The 23,506-nt window shown below is 49.0% G+C and overlaps 1 protein-coding gene across 1 annotated transcript in view; it reads left to right on the forward strand.

The window, feature by feature from the left end:
* LOC124044489 (bone morphogenetic protein receptor type-2-like) overlaps positions 1-21,391 on the forward strand; it is a 94,709-nt gene extending 73,318 nt beyond the window's left edge. The window contains exons 10-16 of the mRNA XM_046364118.1: positions 536-672; positions 1,649-1,821; positions 3,557-3,885; positions 15,120-15,474; positions 15,516-16,137; positions 16,612-16,858; positions 19,604-21,391. Of these exons, the coding sequence (XP_046220074.1) occupies positions 536-672; positions 1,649-1,821; positions 3,557-3,885; positions 15,120-15,474; positions 15,516-16,137; positions 16,612-16,858; positions 19,604-19,872 (2,132 nt within the window). The 3' untranslated portion in view covers positions 19,873-21,391. The remainder of the gene's footprint in view (positions 1-535; positions 673-1,648; positions 1,822-3,556; positions 3,886-15,119; positions 15,475-15,515; positions 16,138-16,611; positions 16,859-19,603) is intronic.
* The last annotated feature ends 2,115 nt before the right edge of the window (positions 21,392-23,506 follow it).

The following is a 23,506-nucleotide window of genomic DNA, read 5'->3' on the forward strand; positions in this document are numbered from 1 at the left end:
AGGAGAGATGGTAATGATGATATTGTGTCCTCCAGGAGAGATGGTAATGATGATATTGTGTCCTCCAGGAGAGATGGTAATGATGATATTGTGTCCTCCAGGAGAGATGGTAATGATGATATTGTGTCCTCCAGGAGAGATGGTAATGATGATATTGTGTCCTCCAGGAGAGATGGTAATGATGATGATATTGTGTCCTCCAGGAGAGATGGTAATGATGATATTGTGTCCTCCAGGAGAGATGGTAATGATGATATTGTGTCCTCCAGGAGAGATGGCCTAATGATGATATTGTGTCCTCCAGGAGAGATGGTAATGATGATATTGTGTCCTCCAGGAGAGATGGTAATGATGATATTGTGTCCTCCAGGAGAGATGGTAATGATGATATTGTGTCCTCCAGGAGAGATGGTAATGATGATATTGTGTCCTCCAGGAGAGATGGTAATGATGATATTGTGTCCTCCAGGAGAGATGGTAATGATGATATTGTGTCCTCCAGGAGAGATGGTAATGATGATATTGTGTCCTCCAGGAGAGACGGTGCCCGACTACCAGATGGCGTTCCAGGCCGAGGCAGGGAACCACCCCTCCTTTGAGGACATGCAGGTCCTGGTCTCCAGAGAGAAAGAGAGACCCAAGTTCCCTGAGGCCTGGAAGGAGAACAGCCTGGTGAGCCTGAGTACTATTGTCCTGCCCTTACATGTGTGTTTGGCCTCGCTCCTAACCTCGCTCCGAGCCTCGCTACGAGCCTCTCTCCTAACCTCGCTCCTAACCTCGCTCCGAGCCTCGCTACGAGCCTTTCTCCTAACCTCGCTCCTAACCTCGCTCCTAACCTCGCTCCTAACCTCGCTCCGAGCCTCGCTACGAGCCTCTCTCCTAACCTCGCTCCTAACCTCGCTCCTAACCTCTCTCCTAACCTCGCTACGAGCCTCTCTCCTAACCTTGCTCCTAACCTTGCTCCTAACCTTGCTCCTAACCTCTCTCCTAACCTCGCTCCTAACCTCGCTCCTAACCTCGCTCCGAGCCTCGTTACGAGCCTCTCTCCTAACCTCGCTCCGAGCCTCGTTACGAGCCTCTCTCCTAACCTCGCTCCTAACCTCGCTCCGAGCCTCGCTCCTAGCCTCGTTCCTAACCTCTCTCCTAGCCTTGCTACGAGCCTCGCTCCTAACCTCGCTCCTTACCTCTCTCCTAACCTCGCTCCGAGCCTCGCTACGAGTCTCTCTCCTAACCTCGCTCCTAACCTCTCTCCTAACTTCGCTCCGGGCCTCGCTACGAGCCTCTCTCCTAACCTCGCTCCGAGCCTCGCTCCGAGCCTCGCTCCTTACCTCGCTCCTAACCTCGCTCCTAACCTCTCTCCTAATCTCTCTCCTAACCTCTCTCCTAACCTCGCTACGAGCCTCTCTCCTAACCTCACTCCGAGCCTCTCTCCTTACCTCTCTCCTAACCTCTCTCCTAACCTCTCTCCTAACCTCGCTCCTCTCCCTCATTGAACTCATCAGAAAGGGGAAGCTGAAGGTGAAACCTAATGCTGATCTTCCACCATTCTGGTCTCACCTAGCAAGACCCCTGTAAGGGGAGGAGAGCATTGAGATGTAGAGTAATTGAGAATAGAATTGAGATGTGTGACTACGGTCCTCCCCCCCAGGCGGTACGTTCCCTAAAGGAGACCATGGAGGACTGTTGGGACCAGGATGCTGAGGCCAGGCTGACCGCTCAATGTTCAGAGGAACGCATGGCTGAACTACTGCTGATCTGGGACAGGACCAAGTCTGTCAGCCCCACGGTTAACCCTATGACCACCACACTGCAGAACGAGAGGTGAACACACACACACACACACACACACACACACACACACACACACACACACACACACACACACACACACACACACACACACACACACACACACACACACACACACACACACACACAGGACCAAGTCTGTCAGCCCCACGGTTAACCCTATGACCACCACACTGCAGAACGAGAGGTCACACACACACACACACACACACACACACACACACACACACACACACACACACACACACACACACACACACACACACACACACACACACACACACACACACACACACACACACACACACACACAGGACCAAGTCTGTCAGCCCCATGGTTAACCCTATGACCACCACACTGCAGAACGAGAGGCACACACACACACACACACACACACACACACACACACACACACACACACACACACACACACACACACACACACACACACACACACACACACACACACACACACACACACACACAGGACCAAGTCTGTCAGCCCCACGGTTAACCCTATGACCACCACACTGCAGAACGAGAGGTCAACACACACACACACACACACACACACACACACACACACACACACACACACACACACACACACACACACACACACACACACACACACACACACACACACACACACACACACACACACACAGGACCAAGTCTGTCAGCCCCATGGTTAACCCTATGACCACCACACTGCAGAGAGGTCAACAGGTCACACACACACACACACACACACACACACACACACACACACACACACACACACACACACACACACACACACACACACACACACACACACACACACACACACAGGGCCAAGTCTGTCAGCCCCACGGTTAACCCTATGACCACCACACTGCAGAACGAGAGGTCAACACACACACACACACACACACACACACACACACACACACACACACACACACACACACACACACACACACACACACACACACACACACACACACACACACACACACACACACACACACACACACACACACACACAAGTCTGTCAGCCCCATGGTTAACCCTATGACCACCACACTGCAGAACGAGAGGTCAACACACACACACACACACACACACACACACACACACACACACACACACACACACACACACACACACACACACACACACACACACACACACACACACACACACACACAGGACCAAGTCTGTCAGTCCTACAGTTAACCCCATGAGCACCGTACTGCAGAACGAAAGGTGTGTCGCAGCATGTAGGGCCTTACTGTATAATCACATCTCTCAGCTAGTTGTCTCTACTCAGCATGTAGGGCCTTACTGTATAATCACATCTCATATAATCACATCTCTCAGCTAGTTGTCTCTACTCAGCATGTAGGGCCTTACTGTATAATCACATCTCATATAATCACATCTCTCAGCTAGTTGTCTCTACTCAGCATGTAGGGCCTTACTGTATAATCACATCTCTCAGCTAGTTGTCTCTACTCAGCATGTAGGGCCTTACTGTATAATCACATCTCTCAGCTAGTTAAAGGGATAGGTCGGGTTTTTGGGATATGCCCTTTATCTTCATACTGGACCCAGAGACATAAAACTGGTTTAAAACTTTGATTTGATTTGATCTGACTCTGGGGAAGCAGAAAAAGAAAGGGCTTTATTTCCAGAATCCCGAACTATCCCTTTAATACACTTCAACATAAAGCTGCTTATATGACTCTTCCATCTGCGTCAGGAACCTGTCCCACAGCCGCAGGGGTCCTAAAGTCAGTCCCTACCCCGACTACTCCTCGTCCTCCTACATCGAGGACCACAGGGTGAAGAACCTCCCCGGTGGAGACACCTCTATGTCGTGGACCTCCTCCATCGGCATCCTAGGGGGAACCAACAGTGCCCCCGCTGGCCCAGAGAAGAACCGGAACTCCATCAACGCGGAGCGTCAGCAGGCGCAGGCCCGTCTGCCCAGCCCGGAGAGCGCCAGCGTCTCCTCCACCACGGGGTTCACTCCTAACACCATCATGACCTCCATCTCTGAGTCAGGACACGTCTCCTCCAGCACACTAGGTAATATTATTACTAGATTATATGACTATTTTTTATATATTATATTGTTAATTATGTACTGGAAGTAGTGTTTCACATTTTAGTCCATTTGGCTGCCGATTAACCGACTCTCATTACTGGTCACGTTTTTTTTCCCAAATGGTAAAATGGCGCGACCGAAAGAAAACACAATGCATGAATACAAGGAACAGGATGTTTTTCATTAAGAGTTTAGTGGACAATACCAAACCTGTCATCTTCCTGTCAAAAGGCTATAACCTATTATTCAACATGGAACTCCTGAAGCTGCGAATAAAACCTTTCAAACATCTGGAGGGAAAACACAGTTCAAACCAGCACACATGATGCTAGCAGTTCTATATGATACAGAGATGATAACACAGTTCAAACTAGTCTCTGTCTGACAGGTGGTATTCCTCTAACTAGTCTCTGTCTGACAGGTGATATTCCTCTAACTAGTCTCTGTCTGACAGGTGGTATTCCTCTCCTCTAACTAGTCTCTGTCTGACAGGTGATATTCCTCTAACTAGTCTCTGTCTGACAGGTGATATTCCTCTAACTAGTCTCTGTCTGACAGGTGGTATTCCTCTCCTCTAACTAGTCTCTGTCTGACAGGTGGTATTCCTCTCCTCTAACTAGTCTCTGTCTGACAGGTGATATTCCTCTAACTAGTCTCTGTCTGACAGGTGGTATTCCTCTAACTAGTCTCTGTCTGACAGGTGGTATTCCTCTAACTAGTCTCTATCTGACAGGTGGTATTCCTCTAACTAGTCTCTGTCTGACAGGTGGTATTCCTCTAACTAGTCTCTGTCTGACAGGTGGTATTCCTCTAACTAGTCTCTGTCTGACAGGTGATATTCCTCTAACTAGTCTCTGTCTGACAGGTGGTATTCCTCTCCTCTAACTAGTCTCTGTCTGACAGGTGGTATTCCTCTAACTAGTCTCTGTCTGACAGGTGGTATTCCTCTAACTAGTCTCTGTCTGACAGGTGATATTCCTCTAACTAGTCTCTGTCTGACAGGTGATATTCCTCTAACTAGTCTCTGTCTGACAGGTGGTATTCCTCTCCTCTAACTAGTCTCTGTCTGACAGGTGGTATTCCTCTAACTAGTCTCTGTCTGACAGGCGGTATTCCTCTAACTAGTCTCTGTCTGACAGGTGATATTCCTCTAACTAGTCTCTGTCTGACAGGTGGTATTCTCTCCTCTAACTAGTCTCTGTCTGACAGGTGGTATTCCTCTAACTAGTCTCTGTCTGACAGGTGATATTCCTCTAACTAGTCTCTGTCTGACAGGTGGTATTCCTCTAACTAGTCTCTGTCTGACAGGTGATATTCCTCTAACTAGTCTCTGTCTGACAGGTGGTATTCCTCTCCTCTAACTAGTCTCTGTCTGACAGGTGGTATTCCTCTAACTAGTCTCTGTCTGACAGGTGATATTCCTCTAACTAGTCTCTGTCTGACAGGTGGTATTCCTCTCCACTAACTAGTCTCTGTCTGACAGGTGGTATTCCTCTAACTAGTCTCTGTCTGACAGGTGGTATTCCTCTCCTCTAACTAGTCTCTGTCTGACAGGTGGTATTCCTCTAACTAGTCTCTGTCTGACAGGCGGTATTCCTCTAACTAGTCTCTGTCTGACAGGTGATATTCCTCTAACTAGTCTCTGTCTGACAGGTGGTATTCCTCTCCTCTAACTAGTCTCTGTCTGACAGGTGGTATTCCTCTAACTAGTCTCTATCTGACAGGTGGTATTCCTCTAACTAGTCTCTGTCTGACAGGTGGTATTCCTCTAACTAGTCTCTGTCTGACAGGTGGTATTCCTCTAACTAGTCTCTGTCTGACAGGTGATATTCCTCTAACTAGTCTCTGTCTGACAGGTGGTATTCCTCTCCTCTAACTAGTCTCTGTCTGACAGGTGGTATTCCTCTAACTAGTCTCTGTCTGACAGGTGGTATTCCTCTAACTAGTCTCTGTCTGACAGGTGATATTCCTCTAACTAGTCTCTGTCTGACAGGTGATATTCCTCTAACTAGTCTCTGTCTGACAGGTGGTATTCCTCTCCTCTAACTAGTCTCTGTCTGACAGGTGGTATTCCTCTAACTAGTCTCTGTCTGACAGGCGGTATTCCTCTAACTAGTCTCTGTCTGACAGGTGATATTCCTCTAACTAGTCTCTGTCTGACAGGTGGTATTCCTCTCCTCTAACTAGTCTCTGTCTGACAGGTGGTATTCCTCTAACTAGTCTCTGTCTGACAGGTGATATTCCTCTAACTAGTCTCTGTCTGACAGGTGGTATTCCTCTAACTAGTCTCTGTCTGACAGGTGATATTCCTCTAACTAGTCTCTGTCTGACAGGTGGTATTCCTCTCCTCTAACTAGTCTCTGTCTGACAGGTGGTATTCCTCTAACTAGTCTCTGTCTGACAGGTGATATTCCTCTAACTAGTCTCTGTCTGACAGGTGGTATTCCTCTCCTCTAACTAGTCTCTGTCTGACAGGTGGTATTCCTCTAACTAGTCTCTGTCTGACAGGTGATATTCCTCTAACTAGTCTCTGTCTGACAGGTGGTATTCCTCTCCTCTAACTAGTCTCTGTCTGACAGGTGGTATTCCTCTAACTAGTCTCTGTCTGACAGGTGGTATTCCTCTAACTAGTCTCTGTCTGACAGGTGGTATTCCTCTAACTAGTCTCTGTCTGACAGGTGGTATTCCTCTAACTAGTCTCTATCTGACAGGTGGTATTCCTCTAACTAGTCTCTGTCTGACAGGTGGTATTCCTCTAACTAGTCTCTGTCTGACAGGTGGTATTCCTCTAGTCTCTGTCTGACAGGTGGTATTCCTCTAACTAGTCTCTGTCTGACAGGTGGTATTCCTCTAGTCTCTGTCTGACAGGTGGTATTCCTCTAGTCTCTGTCTGACAGGTGGTATTCCTCTAGTCTCTATCTGACAGGTGGTATTCCTCTAACTAGTCTCTGTCTGACAGGTGATATTCCTCTAACTAGTCTCTGTCTGACAGGTGGTATTCCTCTCCTCTAACTAGTCTCTGTCTGACAGGTGGTATTCCTCTAACTAGTCTCTGTCTGACAGGTGGTATTCCTCTAACTAGTCTCTGTCTGACAGGTGATATTCCTCTAACTAGTCTCTGTCTGACAGGTGATATTCCTCTAACTAGTCTCTGTCTGACAGGTGATATTCCTCTAACTAGTCTCTGTCTGACAGGTGGTATTCCTCTCCTCTAACTAGTCTCTGTCTGACAGGTGGTATTCCTCTAACTAGTCTCTGTCTGACAGGTGGTATTCCTCTAACTAGTCTCTGTCTGACAGGTGATATTCCTCTAACTAGTCTCTGTCTGACAGGTGATATTCCTCTAACTAGTCTCTGTCTGACAGGTGGTATTCCTCTCCTCTAACTAGTCTCTGTCTGACAGGTGGTATTCCTCTAACTAGTCTCTGTCTGACAGGTGGTATTCCTCTAACTAGTCTCTGTCTGACAGGTGATATTCCTCTAACTAGTCTCTGTCTGACAGGTGATATTCCTCTAACTAGTCTCTGTCTGACAGGTGGTATTCCTCTCCTCTAACTAGTCTCTGTATCCTGTCTGACAGGTGGTATTCCTCTCCTCTAACTAGTCTCTGTCTGACAGGTGGTATTCCTCTCCTCTAACTAGTCTCTGTCTGACAGGTGATATTCCTCTAACTAGTCTCTGTCTGACAGGTGGTATTCCTCTAACTAGTCTCTGTCTGACAGGTGGTATTCCTCTAACTAGTCTCTATCTGACAGGTGGTATTCCTCTAACTAGTCTCTGTCTGACAGGTGGTATTCCTCTAACTAGTCTCTGTCTGACAGGTGGTATTCCTCTAACTAGTCTCTGTCTGACAGGTGATATTCCTCTAACTAGTCTCTGTCTGACAGGTGGTATTCCTCTCCTCTAACTAGTCTCTGTCTGACAGGTGGTATTCCTCTAACTAGTCTCTGTCTGACAGGTGGTATTCCTCTAACTAGTCTCTGTCTGACAGGTGATATTCCTCTAACTAGTCTCTGTCTGACAGGTGATATTCCTCTAACTAGTCTCTGTCTGACAGGTGGTATTCCTCTCCTCTAACTAGTCTCTGTCTGACAGGTGGTATTCCTCTAACTAGTCTCTGTCTGACAGGCGGTATTCCTCTAACTAGTCTCTGTCTGACAGGTGATATTCCTCTAACTAGTCTCTGTCTGACAGGTGGTATTCCTCTCCTCTAACTAGTCTCTGTCTGACAGGTGGTATTCCTCTAACTAGTCTCTGTCTGACAGGTGATATTCCTCTAACTAGTCTCTGTCTGACAGGTGGTATTCCTCTAACTAGTCTCTGTCTGACAGGTGATATTCCTCTAACTAGTCTCTGTCTGACAGGTGGTATTCCTCTCCTCTAACTAGTCTCTGTCTGACAGGTGGTATTCCTCTAACTAGTCTCTGTCTGACAGGTGATATTCCTCTAACTAGTCTCTGTCTGACAGGTGGTATTCCTCTCCTCTAACTAGTCTCTGTCTGACAGGTGGTATTCCTCTAACTAGTCTCTGTCTGACAGGTGATATTCCTCTAACTAGTCTCTGTCTGACAGGTGGTATTCCTCTCCTCTAACTAGTCTCTGTCTGACAGGTGGTATTCCTCTAACTAGTCTCTGTCTGACAGGTGGTATTCCTCTAACTAGTCTCTGTCTGACAGGTGGTATTCCCCTCTAACTAGTCTCTGTCTGACAGGTGGTATTCCTCTAACTAGTCTCTATCTGACAGGTGGTATTCCTCTAACTAGTCTCTGTCTGACAGGTGGTATTCCTCTAACTAGTCTCTGTCTGACAGGTGGTATTCCTCTAGTCTCTGTCTGACAGGTGGTATTCCTCTAACTAGTCTCTGTCTGACAGGTGGTATTCCTCTAGTCTCTGTCTGACAGGTGGTATTCCTCTAGTCTCTGTCTGACAGGTGGTATTCCTCTAGTCTCTATCTGACAGGTGGTATTCCTCTAACTAGTCTCTGTCTGACAGGTGATATTCCTCTAACTAGTCTCTGTCTGACAGGTGGTATTCCTCTCCTCTAACTAGTCTCTGTCTGACAGGTGGTATTCCTCTAACTAGTCTCTGTCTGACAGGTGGTATTCCTCTAACTAGTCTCTGTCTGACAGGTGATATTCCTCTAACTAGTCTCTGTCTGACAGGTGATATTCCTCTAACTAGTCTCTGTCTGACAGGTGATATTCCTCTAACTAGTCTCTGTCTGACAGGTGGTATTCCTCTCCTCTAACTAGTCTCTGTCTGACAGGTGGTATTCCTCTAACTAGTCTCTGTCTGACAGGTGGTATTCCTCTAACTAGTCTCTGTCTGACAGGTGATATTCCTCTAACTAGTCTCTGTCTGACAGGTGATATTCCTCTAACTAGTCTCTGTCTGACAGGTGGTATTCCTCTCCTCTAACTAGTCTCTGTCTGACAGGTGGTATTCCTCTAACTAGTCTCTGTCTGACAGGTGGTATTCCTCTAACTAGTCTCTGTCTGACAGGTGATATTCCTCTAACTAGTCTCTGTCTGACAGGTGATATTCCTCTAACTAGTCTCTGTCTGACAGGTGGTATTCCTCTCCTCTAACTAGTCTCTGTCTGACAGGTGGTATTCCTCTAACTAGTCTCTGTCTGACAGGTGGTATTCCTCTAACTAGTCTCTGTCTGACAGGTGATATTCCTCTAACTAGTCTCTGTCTGACAGGTGGTATTCCTCTAACTAGTCTCTGTCTGACAGGTGATATTCCTCTAACTAGTCTCTGTCTGACAGGTGGTATTCCTCTCCTCTAACTAGTCTCTGTCTGACAGGTGGTATTCCTCTAACTAGTCTCTGTCTGACAGGTGATATTCCTCCCTCTAACTAGTCTCTGTCTGACAGGTGGTATTCCTCTCCTCTAACTAGTCTCTGTCTGACAGGTGGTATTCCTCTAACTAGTCTCTGTCTGACAGGTGATATTCCTCTAACTAGTCTCTGTCTGACAGGTGGTATTCCTCTCCTCTAACTAGTCTCTGTCTGACAGGTGGTATTCCTCTAACTAGTCTCTGTCTGACAGGTGGTATTCCTCTAACTAGTCTCTGTCTGACAGGTGGTATTCCTCTAACTAGTCTCTGTCTGACAGGTGGTATTCCTCTAACTAGTCTCTATCTGACAGGTGGTATTCCTCTAACTAGTCTCTGTCTGACAGGTGGTATTCCTCTAACTAGTCTCTGTCTGACAGGTGGTATTCCTCTAGTCTCTGTCTGACAGGTGGTATTCCTCTAACTAGTCTCTGTCTGACAGGTGGTATTCCTCTAGTCTCTGTCTGACAGGTGGTATTCCTCTAGTCTCTGTCTGACAGGTGGTATTCCTCTAGTCTCTATCTGACAGGTGGTATTCCTCTAACTAGTCTCTGTCTGACAGGTGATATTCCTCTAACTAGTCTCTGTCTGACAGGTGGTATTCCTCTCCTCTAACTAGTCTCTGTCTGACAGGTGGTATTCCTCTAACTAGTCTCTGTCTGACAGGTGGTATTCCTCTAACTAGTCTCTGTCTGACAGGTGATATTCCTCTAACTAGTCTCTGTCTGACAGGTGATATTCCTCTAACTAGTCTCTGTCTGACAGGTGGTATTCCTCTCCTCTAACTAGTCTCTGTCTGACAGGTGGTATTCCTCTAACTAGTCTCTGTCTGACAGGTGGTATTCCTCTAACTAGTCTCTGTCTGACAGGTGGTATTCCTCTAACTAGTCTCTGTCTGACAGGTGATATTCCTCTAACTAGTCTCTGTCTGACAGGTGGTATTCCTCTAACTAGTCTCTGTCTGACAGGTGGTATTCCTCTAACTAGTCTCTGTCTGACAGGTGATATTCCTCTAAGTCCCCTCAGTCTCCTCTAGTCTCTGTCTGACAGGTGGTATTCCTCTCCTCTAACTAGTCTCTGTCTGACAGGTGGTATTCCTCTAACTAGTCTCTGTCTGACAGGTGATATTCCTCTAACTAGTCTCTGTCTGACAGGTGGTATTCCTCTCCTCTAACTAGTCTCTGTCTGACAGGTGGTATTCCTCTAACTAGTCTCTGTCTGACAGGTGATATTCCTCTAACTAGTCTCTGTCTGACAGGTGGTATTCCTCTCCTCTAACTAGTCTCTGTCTGACAGGTGGTATTCCTCTAACTAGTCTCTGTCTGACAGGTGATATTCCTCTAACTAGTCTCTGTCTGACAGGTGGTATTCCTCTCCTCTAACTAGTCTCTGTCTGACAGGTGGTATTCCTCTAACTAGTCTCTGTCTGACAGGTGATATTCCTCTAACTAGTCTCTGTCTGACAGGTGGTATTCCTCTAGTCAGGGAATGAATTCCATGTCATCTGGTAACTGTACATCTAGCATGGTGATCATATACGTTGACTATAAGCATAATGACAGAAGTTTTATCATATGGAAATGTGAAGTGGTGTGTTTGGACTCACGGGTGTGTGGCTTGCTTGTATGACATCAAAGCGGTATTTATTATAATCCAATACGTCTCATCTTTCGAAATATGTTATAAATAAAATTTGTGGATTCGGCTATTTCAGCCACACCCGTTGCTGACAGGTGTATAGAATCGAGCACACAGTCATGCAATCTCCATAGACAAACATTGACAGTAGAATGGCCTTACTGAAGAGCTCAGTGACTTTCAACATGGCACAGTCAGAGGATGCCACCTTTCCAATCAGTCAGTTTGTCAAATTCCCCTCAGTCTCCTCACTCCCCTCAGTCCCCTGAGTCTCCTCACTCCCCTCACTCCCATCAGTCTCCTCAGTGTCCTCAGTCTCCTCAGTGTCCTCACTCCCCTCAGTCTCCTCACTCCCCTGTCTCCTCACTCCCCTCAATCCCCTCAGTCTCCTCAGTCTCCCCAGTCCCCTCAGTCCCCTCAGTCTCCTCACTCCCCTCAGTCTCCTCAGTCCCCTCACTCCCCTGTCTTCTCAGTCTCCTCACTCCCCTCAGTCTCCTCAGTCCCCTCAGTCTCCTCAGTCTCCTCAGTCCCCTCACTCCCCTGTCTCCTCACTCCCCTCAGTCTCCTCACTCCCCTCAGTCCCCTGTCTCCTCACTCCCCTCAGTCTCCTCAGTCCCCTCACTCCCCAGTCTCCTCAGTCTCCTCCTCCCCTCACTCCCTCAGTCTCCTCAGTCTCCTCACTCCCCTCAGTCTCCTCAGTCCCCTCACTCCCCTCAGTCTCCTCAGTCTCCTCAGTCCCCTCAGTCCCCTCACTCCCCTGTCTCCTCACTCCCCTCAGTCTCCTCAGTCCCCTCAATCCCCTGTCTCCTCAGTCTCCTCAGTCCCCTCAGTCCCCTCACTCCCCTGTCTCCTCAGTCTCCTCAGTCTCCTCAGTCTCCTCACTCCCCTCAGTCCCCTCAGTCCCCTCAGTCTCCTCACTCCCCTGTCTCCTCAGTCTCCTCAGTCTCCTCAGTCTCCTCAGTGTCCTCACTCCCCTCAGTCCCCTCAGTCTCCTCAGTCTCCTCAGTCCTCTCAGTCTCCTCAGTCTCAGTCCCCTCACTCCCCTCAGTCTCCTCAGTCTCCTCAGTCTCCTCAGTCTCCTCACTCCCCTCAGTCCCCTCAGTCCCCTCAGTCTCCTCACTCCCCTGTCTCCTCAGTCTCCTCAGTCTCCTCAGTCTCCTCAGTGTCCTCACTCCCCTCAGTCCCCTCAGTCTCCTCAGTCTCCTCAGTCCTCTCAGTCTCCTCAGTCTCAGTCCCCTCACTCCCCTCAGTCCCCTTAGTCTCCTCACTCCCCTCACCCCCTCAGTCCCCTCAGTCTCCTCACTCCCCTCACCCCCTCAGTCTCCTCACTCCCCTCAGTCTCCTCCTCCCCTCACTCCCCTCAGTCTCCTCAGTCCCCTCAGTCCCCTTAGTCTCCTCACTCCCCTCACCCCCTCACTCCCCCAGTCTCCTCACTCCCCTCAGTCCCCTCAGTCTCCTCAGTCCCCTCAGTCTCCTCACTCCCCTCACTCCCCTCAGTCCCCTCAGTCTCCTCACTCCCCTCAGTCTCCTCAGTCCCCTCAGTCTCCTCAGTCTCCTCAGTCCCCTCAGTCTCCTCAGTCCCCTCAGTCCCCTCAGTCTCCTCAGTCCCCTCAGTCTCCTCAGTCCCCTCAGTCTCCTCACTCCCCTCAGTCCCCTCAGTCTCCTCACTCCCCTCACCCCCTCACTCCCCTCAGTCTCCTCACTCCCCTCAGTCCCCTCAGTCTCCTCAGTCCCCTCAGTCTCCTCACTCCCCTCAGTCTCCTCAGTCCCCTCAGTCTCCTCAGTCCCCTCACTCCCCTCAGTCTCCTCACTCCCCTCAGTCTCCTCACTCCCCTCCTCCCCTCAGTCTCCTCAGTCCCCTTAGTCTCTCCTCACTCCCCTCACCCCCTCACTCCCCTCAGTCTCCTCACTCCCCTCAGTCTCCTCACTCCCCTCAGTCCCCTCAGTCTCCTCACTCCCCTCAGTCTCCTCACTCCCCTCTGTCCCCTCAGTCTCCTCACTCCCCTCAGTCCCCTCCTCCCCTCAGTCCCCTCACTCCCCTCAGTCTCCTCACTCCCCTCAGTCTCCTCACTCCCCTCTGTCTCCTCAGTCTCCTCAGTCCCCTCAGTCTCCTCAGTCCCCTCCCCTCACTCCCCTCACTCCCCTCAGTCCCCTCAGTCTCCTCACTCCCCTCAGTCTCCTCAGTCCCCTCAGTCTCCTCAGTCTCCTCAGTCCCCTCAGTCTCCTCAGTCCCCTCAGTCTCCTCAGTCTCCTCAGTCCCCTCAGTCTCCTCAGTCTCCTCAGTCCCCTCAGTCCCCTCAGTCTCCTCACTCCCCTCAGTCTCCTCACTCCCCTCAGTCTCCTCACTCCCCTCAGTCCCCTCACTCCCCTCAGTCCCCTCACTTCCCTCAGTCTCCTCACTCCCCTCAGTCTCCTCACTCCCCTCAGTCTCCTCACTCCCCTCAGTCTCCTCACTCCCTCTGTCTCCTCAGTCTCCTCAGTCCCCTCAGTCTCCTCACTCCCCTCACTCCCCCAGTCCCCTCAGTCTCCTCACTCCCCTCAGTCTCCTCAGTCCCCTCAGTCTCCTCAGTCTCCTCAGTCCCCTCAGTCTCCTCAGTCCCCTCAGTCTCCTCAGTCTCCTCAGTCCCCTCAGTCTCCTCACTCCCCTCAGTCCCCTCAGTCTCCTCACTCCCCTCAGTCTCCTCACTCCCCTCAGTCCCCTCACTCCCCTCAGTCCCCTCACTCCCCTCAGTCTCCTCAGTCTCCTCACTCCCCTCTGTCTCCTCAGTCTCCTCAGTCCCCTCAGTCTCCTCACTCCCCTCAGTCCCCTCAGTCTCCTCACTCCCCTCAGTCCCCTCAGTCTCCTCACTCCCCTCAGTCTCCTCAGTCTCCTCAGTCTCCTCAGTCCCCTCAGTCTCCTCAGTCTCCTCAGTCTCCTCAGTCCCCTCAGTCCCCTCAGTCTCCTCAGTCTCCTGTGCAGAAGTTGCCCCATTCGGGAGGGATGGGGGCATTTTCTTGTCACGCGTGGTGCTCAAGTTCAGTTCGGCTGTCAGTCAAAACCCATTCAGAGCTGTGAAGCACAGAACCAGACCTCTGATGTCATGTAAAGCATGTTACTGTACAGCCAGGGGTTTATTAGTTCCCAATTCTGAATGTTCAACCCATATACAGGTACTGTTCAACCCATATACAGGTATATACAGGTACTGTTCAACCCATATACAGGTACTGTTCAACCCATATACAGGTATATACAGGTACTGTTCAACACATATACAGGTATATACAGGTACTGTTCAACACATACAGGTATATACAGGTACTGTTCAACCCATATACAGGTATATACAGGTACTGTTCAACACATATACAGGTATATACAGGTACTGTTCAACACATACAGGTATATACAGGTACTGTTCAACCCATATACAGGTATATACAGGTACTGTTCAACCCATATACAGGTACTGTTCAACCCATATACATATACAGGTACTGTTCAACTGTTCAACCCATATACAGGTATATACAGGTACTGTTCAACCCATATGTTCAGGTATATACAGGTACTGTTCAACCCATATACAGGTACTGTTCAACCCATATACAGGTATATACAGGTACTGTTCAACCCATATACAGGTACTGTTCAACCCATATACAGGTATATACAGGTACTTGTAGGGCTACTAAAGTATTTATTTATCTTGTTTTTGTAATTAATACATTATTTATTTGTTATGTTGTTACAACTAGGTGGTGCTGTGTTGGTGCCGGTGTGTCTGCAGCTGACCCAGGAGGACTTGGAGAGCACCAAGCTGGACCCTAGAGAGGTTGACAAGAACCTGAAAGAATCTTCTGATGAGAACCTTATGGAGCACAGCCAGAAACAGTTCTCTGCTCCAGACCCGCTCAGCTCTGGGTCTTCCTCCCTGCTCTACCCCCTCATCAAGCTGGCTGCGGAGGTGACTGGGGCCGGGCCTGGGGCCCAGGGAGGGTCTGGGACCGGGGCCAGTGGGATGGGGGACCCACCAGCTACTATGTTTCCCCTGCCCAAACAGCAGAACCTCCCCAAGCGGCCTAGCAGTCTCAGCACCACTCAGGGCCCTGGTTCCTCCAGGCTGAAGCAGGGCCTGGTTCCTCCAGGCTGAAGCAGGGCTCTGGTTCCTCCAGGCTGAAGCAGGGCTCTGGTTCCTCCAGGCTGAAGCAGGTAGAAACGGGCATGGCCAAGATGAACACTGTCGCCCCGGAAGCAGAGTCACACCTGGTTACCTTCACCAACAATGGAACAACCGGGGTTGGGGTGGATGGGGTGTGGAGCGGGGTGGGTGTGTTGGTCGTCAATGGCTATCTGAACGGAGGTGTGGCCTCTTCATCTGGAGGCGGGGCTCCGTACGGGATGACAAATCTAGCGGGCTTCCAGAGTGAGGTGGGCGGAGTAGCCCCGCTGTTACAGACCCAACTCAGCGGAGAGGACAGTCGACTCAACATCAACTCCAGTCCTGATGAACATGAACCTCTGTTAAAGAGAGAGCAGCCCGCCCCATGTGACCAGAGACCAACCAATCACCTGGCGGGACGCACCAACACCAACAACAACAACAACAGTCTGGTGGTGAACCTGGCTAGCAGAGGGATCACATGTCCACCTGTAGAGGCACAGCCTGAGCCCTTTGCTTCTGCCCCCACCCCTAAACCTGTCTCTGTCCCTACCCCTAAACCTGTCTCTGTCCCTACCCCTAAACCTGTCTCTGTCCCTACCCCTAAACCTGTCTCTGTCCCTACCTGTCTCCCCACCCCTAAACCTGTCTCTGTCCCTACCCCTAAACCTGTCTCTGTCCCTACCTGTCTCTGTCCCTAAACCTGTCTCTGTCCCTACCTGTCCTGTCCCCCCTAAACCTGTCTCTGTCCCTACCCCTAAACCTGTCTCTGTCCCTACCCCTAAACCTGTCTCTGTCCCTACCCCCACCCCTAAACCTGTCTCTGTCCCTACCCCTAAACCTGTCCCTACCCCCACCCCTAAACCTGCCTCTGTACCCCCACCCCTAAACCTGTCTCTGTCCCTACCCCCACCCCCCCACCCCTAAACCTGTCTCTGTACCCCTAAACCCCCACCCCTAAACCTATCTCTGTCCCTGTCCCTACCCCTAAACCTGTCTCTGTCTCTACCCCCACCCCTGTCCCAGCCTCTGTCCCTACCCCCACCCCTGTCCCTGTCTCTGCCCCTACCCCCACCCCTAAATCTGTCTCTGTCACTCCCCCTGCCCCTGTCCCTGTCACTGCCATTCCCCCTGTCCCTGCCCCTGTCACTCCCCCTATCTCTGTCCATCTCCCTGTCTTTGCCTCTATACCAGCAACAACAGTCCCAGAGCCCCAGCAGGAGGCCCCTGTACACCAGGAGGCTGCCCAGCTCCGACAGCCCAAACCCAGACGACCTGAGAGACCCTGCTCCCTGGAGCTCTCTGCTTCTTTCTCTTCACACCACAGCTCCTCAGGTGAAAAGAGAACACACCACACATCTCTCACTGACCTGTTTCACCCTCTATAACCACTGTGATCATTATTATTTGACCCTGCTGGTCATCTATGAACATTTGAACACCTTGGTCATGTTCTGTTATAATCTCCACCCGGCACAGCCAGAAGAGGACTGCCCCCCCCCCCCAGAGCCTGGTTCCTCTCTAGGTTTCTTCCTAGGTTTTGGCCTTTCTAGAGAGTTTTTCCTAGCCTCCGTGCTTCTACACGGTGGCATCGCTTGCTGTTTGGGGTTTTAGGCTGGGTTTCTGTACAGCACTTTGAGATATCAGCTGATGTAAGAAGGGCTATATAAATGAATTTGATTGATTGATTGCACTACATAGGGAATAGGGTGCCATTTGCAACACAACCGAAGTGTTTCGATTGGATGTGGGAAGGGAAGGAAATTTCATAGAGTTGATAAGGATTCAGTAGGAGACGAACAACATGAGGGGAGATGAACGGGAGGAGATCCCAGCCAGATGTCTCTATAGCTGTGAGGAGGTTTTAGCCAGATGACTCTATAGTTGTGTCTCAGTAGGAGACCAACAGCCGCTGGGGAGCCAGGCCCAGCCGCTTTGGATACAGGCCCAGCCGCTTTGGAGCCAGGTCCCAGGTCCAGCCACTGGGGAGCCAGGTCTCAGGTCCAGCCGCTGGGGAGCCAGGTCCCAGGTCCCAGGTCCAGTCCAGCCGCTGGGGAGCCAGGTCCCAGGTCCCAGCCGCTGGGGAGCCAGGTCCCAGGTCCAGCCGCTGGGGGAGCCAGGTCCCAGGTCCAGCCGCTGGGGGCCAGGTCCCAGGTCCAGCCTCAGTCCCAGGTCCAGCCGCTGGGAGCCAGGTCCCAGGTCCAGGGGAGCCAGGTCCCAGGTCCAGCCGCTGGGGAGCCAGGTCCCAGGTCCAGCCTATCAGAATGATTTTTTCCCCACAAAAAGGGCTTTAATACTCAGCACTCCCCTCTTCAGACAATCCTACAGTCGAAGAAGCCGGATGTGAAGGTCCTGGGCTGGCATGGTAACTCGTAGTCTGCAGTTTTGAGGGCAGTTGGATGTACTGCCAAATTCTTGAAATCGACTTTGGTGGCGGCTTATGGTAGAGAAATTAACATTCAATCCTCTGGCAACAGCTCCGTTGGGCAGTCAGCATTCCAACTACACGCTCCCTCAATTTGAGACATCTGTGGCATTATGTTGTATGACAAAGCTGCACATTTTAGAGCGGCCTTCTATTGTCCCCAGCACAAGGTGCACCTGTGTGATTATCCTGCTGTTTAATCAGCTTCTTGATATGCCACACCTGTCAGGTGGATAGATTATCTTGGCAAAGGAGAAATGCTCACTAAGAGGGATGTAAACAAATTTGTGCAAAACATTTGAGACGAGTGATATGGAAAATTTCTGGGATCTTTTATTTCAGCTCATGAAACATGGGATTAATCATTTACATTTTTGTTCATTATAGGTCTCTACTTATGTCCAGGGTCCATAGAGCTGAGCTTTAGTCAAAAGTAGTGCACTCTGCTGCCTTGTATGGATGTCATTCTCCACTCTGCTGCCTTGTATGGACGTCATTCTCCACTCTGCTGCCTTGTATGGATGTCATTCTCCACTCTGCTGCCTTGTATGGATGTCATTCTCCACTCTGCTGCCTTGTATGGATGTCATTCTCCACTCTGCTGCCTTGTATGGATGTCATTCTCCACTCTGCTGCCTTGTATGGATGTCATTCTCCACTCTGCTGCCTTGTATGGATGTCATTCTCCACTCTGCTGCTTGTATGGATGCCTTGTATGGATGTCATTCTCCACTCTGCTGCCTTGTATGGATGTCATTCTCCACTCTGCTGCCTTGTATGGATGTCATTCTCCACTCTGCTGCCTTGTATGGATGTCATTCTCCACTCTGCTGCCTTGTATGGATGTCATTCTCCACTCTGCTGCCTTGTATGGATGTCATTCTCCACTCTGCTGCCTTGTATGGATGTCATTCTCCACTCTGCTGCCTTGTATGGATGTCATTCTCCACTCTGCTGCCTTGTATGGATGTCATTCTCCACTCTGCTGCCTTGTATGGATGTCATTCTCCACTCTGCTGCCTTGTATGGATGACTCTGCTGCCTTGTATGGATGTGCTGCCTTGTATGGATGTCTCTCTGCTGCCACTCTGCTGCCTTGTATGGATGTCATTCTCCACTCTGCTGCCTTGTATGGATGTTATTCTCCACTCTGCTGCCTTGTATGGATGTCATTCTCCACTCTGCTGCCTTGTATGGACGTCATTCTCCACTCTGCTGCCTTGTATGGACGTGTCATTCTCCACTCTGCTGCCTTGTATGGACGTGTCATTCTCCACTCTGCTGCCTTGTATGGACGTGTCATTCTCCACTCTGCTGCCTTGTATGGACGTCATTCTCCACTCTGCTGCCTTGTATGGACGTCATAGAGACTAAACATAAATTACATTCTCAGTGTACTACACGTCTCTATCCCTAGTAACACCTGTCTGTCTGTCTGTCTGTCTGTCTGTCTGTCTGTCTGTCTGTCTGTCTGTCTGTCTGTCTGTCTGTCTGTCTGTCTGTCTGTCTGTCTGTCTGTCTGTCTGTCTGTCTGTCTGTCTGTCTGTCTGTCTGTCTGTCTGTCTGTCTGTCTGTCTGTCTGTCTGTCTGTCTGTCTGTCTGTCTGTCTGTCTGTCTGTCTGTCTGTCTGTCTGTCTGTCTGTCTGTCCTCCCAGGTGATTGCTCGTCACTGGGTGACCGTGGAGGGTCAGGTGAGAAGATCAAGCGCCGCGTCAAAACACCGTACTCCCTGAAGGGGTGGTGTCCCACCACCTGGGTGGTCTCCACGGATACGCAGGTGGACGAGGTGATCAGCAACAACAACAAGGATGCTGCCAAGGCTCCTCGCTCCAAGTCCTCCACTGCTGTCTACTTGGTGGGGGGTGGGACTACCACCGCTACCATGTCTTCTGACCCCTGTGACCCTGGCATTACCTGCCTGTGAACCCTGACCCCTGGGTGTGCGGCTAGAGGGAGTGGCCAGATGATAGGAAAGTGTGTTCATAAGCGCCAGCTGATAGCCAAATAGCCGACAACTCAGTGACTTTCGTGCGGCCAGCTACTTCAGTGACTTTAACAAATTAGGGTGCATCAGATGCCCTTCCCCCGCACCCCCCTGGGTACTTTATTAATTATGCTGGCTACTTCCGATTTTAAGAAACCCACCGAGGAGGGTGTGGCCAGAGAAGGACTGTGCCTACAGAAGGCTACATTGAGGAGGGTGTGGCCAGAGAAGGACTGTGCCTACAGAAGGCTACATTGAGGAGGGTGTGGCCAGAGAAGGACTGTGCCTACAGAAGGCTACATTGAGGAGGGTGTGGCCAGAGAAGGACTGTGCCTACAGAAGGCTACATTGAGGAGGGTGTGGCCAGAGAAGGACTGTGCCTACAGAAGGCTACATTGAGGAGGGTGTGGCCAGAGAAGGACTGTGCCTACAGAAGGCTACATTGAGGAGGGTGTGGCCAGAGAAGGACTGTGCCTACAGAAGGCTACATTGAGGAGGGTGTGGTCAGAGAAGGACTGTGCCTACAGAAAGCTACATTGAGGTGGGTGTGGCCAGAGAAGGACTGTGCCTACAGAAGGCTACATTGAGGAGGGTGTGGCCAGAGAAGGACTGTGCCTACAGAAGGCTACATTGAGGAGGGTGTGGCCAGAGAAGGACTGTGCCTACAGAAGGCTACATTGAGGAGGGTGTGGCCAGAGAAGGACTGTGCCTATAGAAGGCTACATTGAGGAGGGTGTGGCCAGAGAAGGACTGTGCCTACAGAAGGCTACATTGAGGAGGGTGTGGCCAGAGAAGGACTGTGCCTTCAGAAGGCTACATTGAGGAGGGTGTGGCCAGAGAAGGACTGTGCCTATAGAAGACTACATTGAGGAGGGTGTGGCCAGAGAAGGACTGTGCCTACAGAAGGCTACATTGAGGAGGGTGTGGCCAGAGAAGGACTGTGCCTTCAGAAGGCTACAGCTGTGTCTCAAATGGACCCTATTCCCTATATAGTGCACTACCTTGGCCCAGAGCCCCATGGCAGCCTATTCCCTATATAGTGCACTACCTTGGCCCAGAGCCCCATGGCACCCTATTCCCTATATAGTGCACTACTTTGGCCCAGAGCCCCATGACAGCCTATTACCTATATAGTGCACTACCTTGGCCCAGAGCCCCATGGCAGCATGCTCTAGTAGTCTGAGTTTTCTGGTTAGCATTCTGTCAGGAGAAGAAATTATCGGAAATGAAACAAAGAAAGATAATCAATTAGCAAGAAAGAAGCATTTCTAAAACGTTTCTTTAAAGAACTTGCTTTAAACAGAACCTAGCTATTCTAGAGCAACATTGGCTGCAAGCTGCTTGCCTATTGTCCTGTAGCCCATCCCAGCCTTGTGCAGGTCTACAATTTTAGCCCTGATGTCCTTACACAGCTCTCTGGTCTTGGCCATTGTGGAGAAGTTGGAGTCTGTTTGATTGAGTGTGTGGACAGGTGTCTTTTATACAGGTAACGAGTTCAAACAGGTGCAGTCAATACAGGTAATGAGTGGAGAACAGGAGGGCTTCTTAAAGAAAAACTAACAGGTCTGTGAGAGCCGGAATTCTTACTGGTCGGTAGGTGATCAAATACTTATGTCATGCAATAAAATGCAAACTAATTACTTAAAAATCATACAGTGTGATGTTCTGGATTTTTGTTTAAGATTCCGTCTCTCACAGTTGAAGTGTACCTATGATCAAAATTACAGGCCTCTACATGCTTTGTAAGTAGGAAAACCTGCAAAATCGGCAGTGTATCAAATGTTCTCCCCACTGTATATGCTGTTCCATTATAAATGCTGTTCCATTATATATGCTGTTCCATTATAAATGCTGTTCCATTATAAATGCTGTTCCATTATAAATGCTGTTCCATTATATATGCTTATAAATGCTGTTCCATTATAAATGCTGTTCCATTATAAATGCTGTTCCATTATATATGCTGTTCCATTATCCAAATGCTGTTCCATTATAAATGCTGTTCCATTATATGCTGTTCCATTATATATGCTGTTCCATTATAAATGCTGTTCCATTATAAATGCTGTTCCATTATAAATGCTGTTCCATTATAATGCTGTTCCATTATAAATGCTGTTCCATTATAAATGCTGTTCCATTATAAATGCTGTTCCATTATAAATGCTGTTCCATTATAAATGCTGTTCCATTATAAATGCAGTTCCATTATAAATGCTGTTCCATATGCTGTTCCATTATATATGCTGTTCCATTATAAATGCTGTTCCATTATAAATGCTGTTCCATTATATATGCTGTTCCATTATAAATGCTGTTCCATTATAAATGCTGTTCCATTATAAATGCTGTTCCATTATAAATGCTGTTCCATTATAAATGCTGTTCCATTATAAATGCTGTTCCATTATAAATGCTGTTCCATTATAAATCTGTTCCATTATATATGCTGTTCCATTATAAATGCTGTTCCATTATAAATGCTGTTCCATTATAAATGCTGTTCCATTATAAATGCTGTTCCATTATAAATGCTGTTCCATTATATATGCTGTTCCATTATATATGCTGTTCCATTATAAATGCTGTTCCATTATATATGCTGTTCCATTATATATGCTGTTCCATTATAAATGCTGTTCCATTATAAATGCTGTTCCATTATAAATGCTGTTCCATTATAAATGCTGTTCCATTATTATGCTGTTCCATTATAAATGCTGTTCCATTATATATGCTGTTCCATTATGCTGTTCCATTATGCTGTTCCATTACATTATGTATATATATTTTACAGTGCCTTGCAAAAGTATTCACCCCCTTGGCATTTTTCCTATTTTGTTGCATTACAACCTGGAATTAAAATGTATTTTTATTTGGATTTCATGTAATGGACAGACACAAAATATCAGAAACTTTGAACATTCCACGGAGCACGATTAAATCCATTATTAAAAAAATTAAAGAATATAGCACCACAACAAACCTGCCAAGAGAGGGCCGCCCACCAAAACTCACCGACCAGGCAAGGAGGGCATTAATCAGAGAGGCAACAAAGAGACCAAAGCTAACGCTGAAGCCATTGCTTAAAGAAGAAAACAACAAACACATTTGGTTTTTGCCAAAAGGCATGTGGGAAACTCCCCAAACATATGGAAGAAGGTACTCTGGTTAGATGAGACTAAAATGTAGCTTTTTGGCCATCAAGGAAAACACTATGTCTGGTGCAAACCCAACACCTCTCATCACCCCGAGAATACCTTCCCCACAGTGAAGCAGTGAAGCATGGTGGTGGCCGCATCATGCTGTGGGTATGTTTTTCATCGGCAAGGACCGGGAAACTGGTCTGAATTGAAGGATGGCACTAAATACAGGGACATTGTTGAGGGAAACCTGTTTGTCTTCCAGAGATCTGAGACTGGGACGGAGGTTCACCTTCCAGCAGGACAATGACCCTATGCATACTGCTACATCAACACTCAACTGGTTTAAGGGGAAACATTTGAATGTCTTGGAATGGCCTTGTCAAAGCCCAGACGTCAATCCAATTGAGAATCTTTGTTATGACTTGCTG

Source organism: Oncorhynchus gorbuscha, linkage group LG09 (genome assembly GCF_021184085.1).
Source record: "Oncorhynchus gorbuscha isolate QuinsamMale2020 ecotype Even-year linkage group LG09, OgorEven_v1.0, whole genome shotgun sequence".
Lineage (NCBI taxonomy): Eukaryota > Metazoa > Chordata > Actinopteri > Salmoniformes > Salmonidae > Oncorhynchus > Oncorhynchus gorbuscha.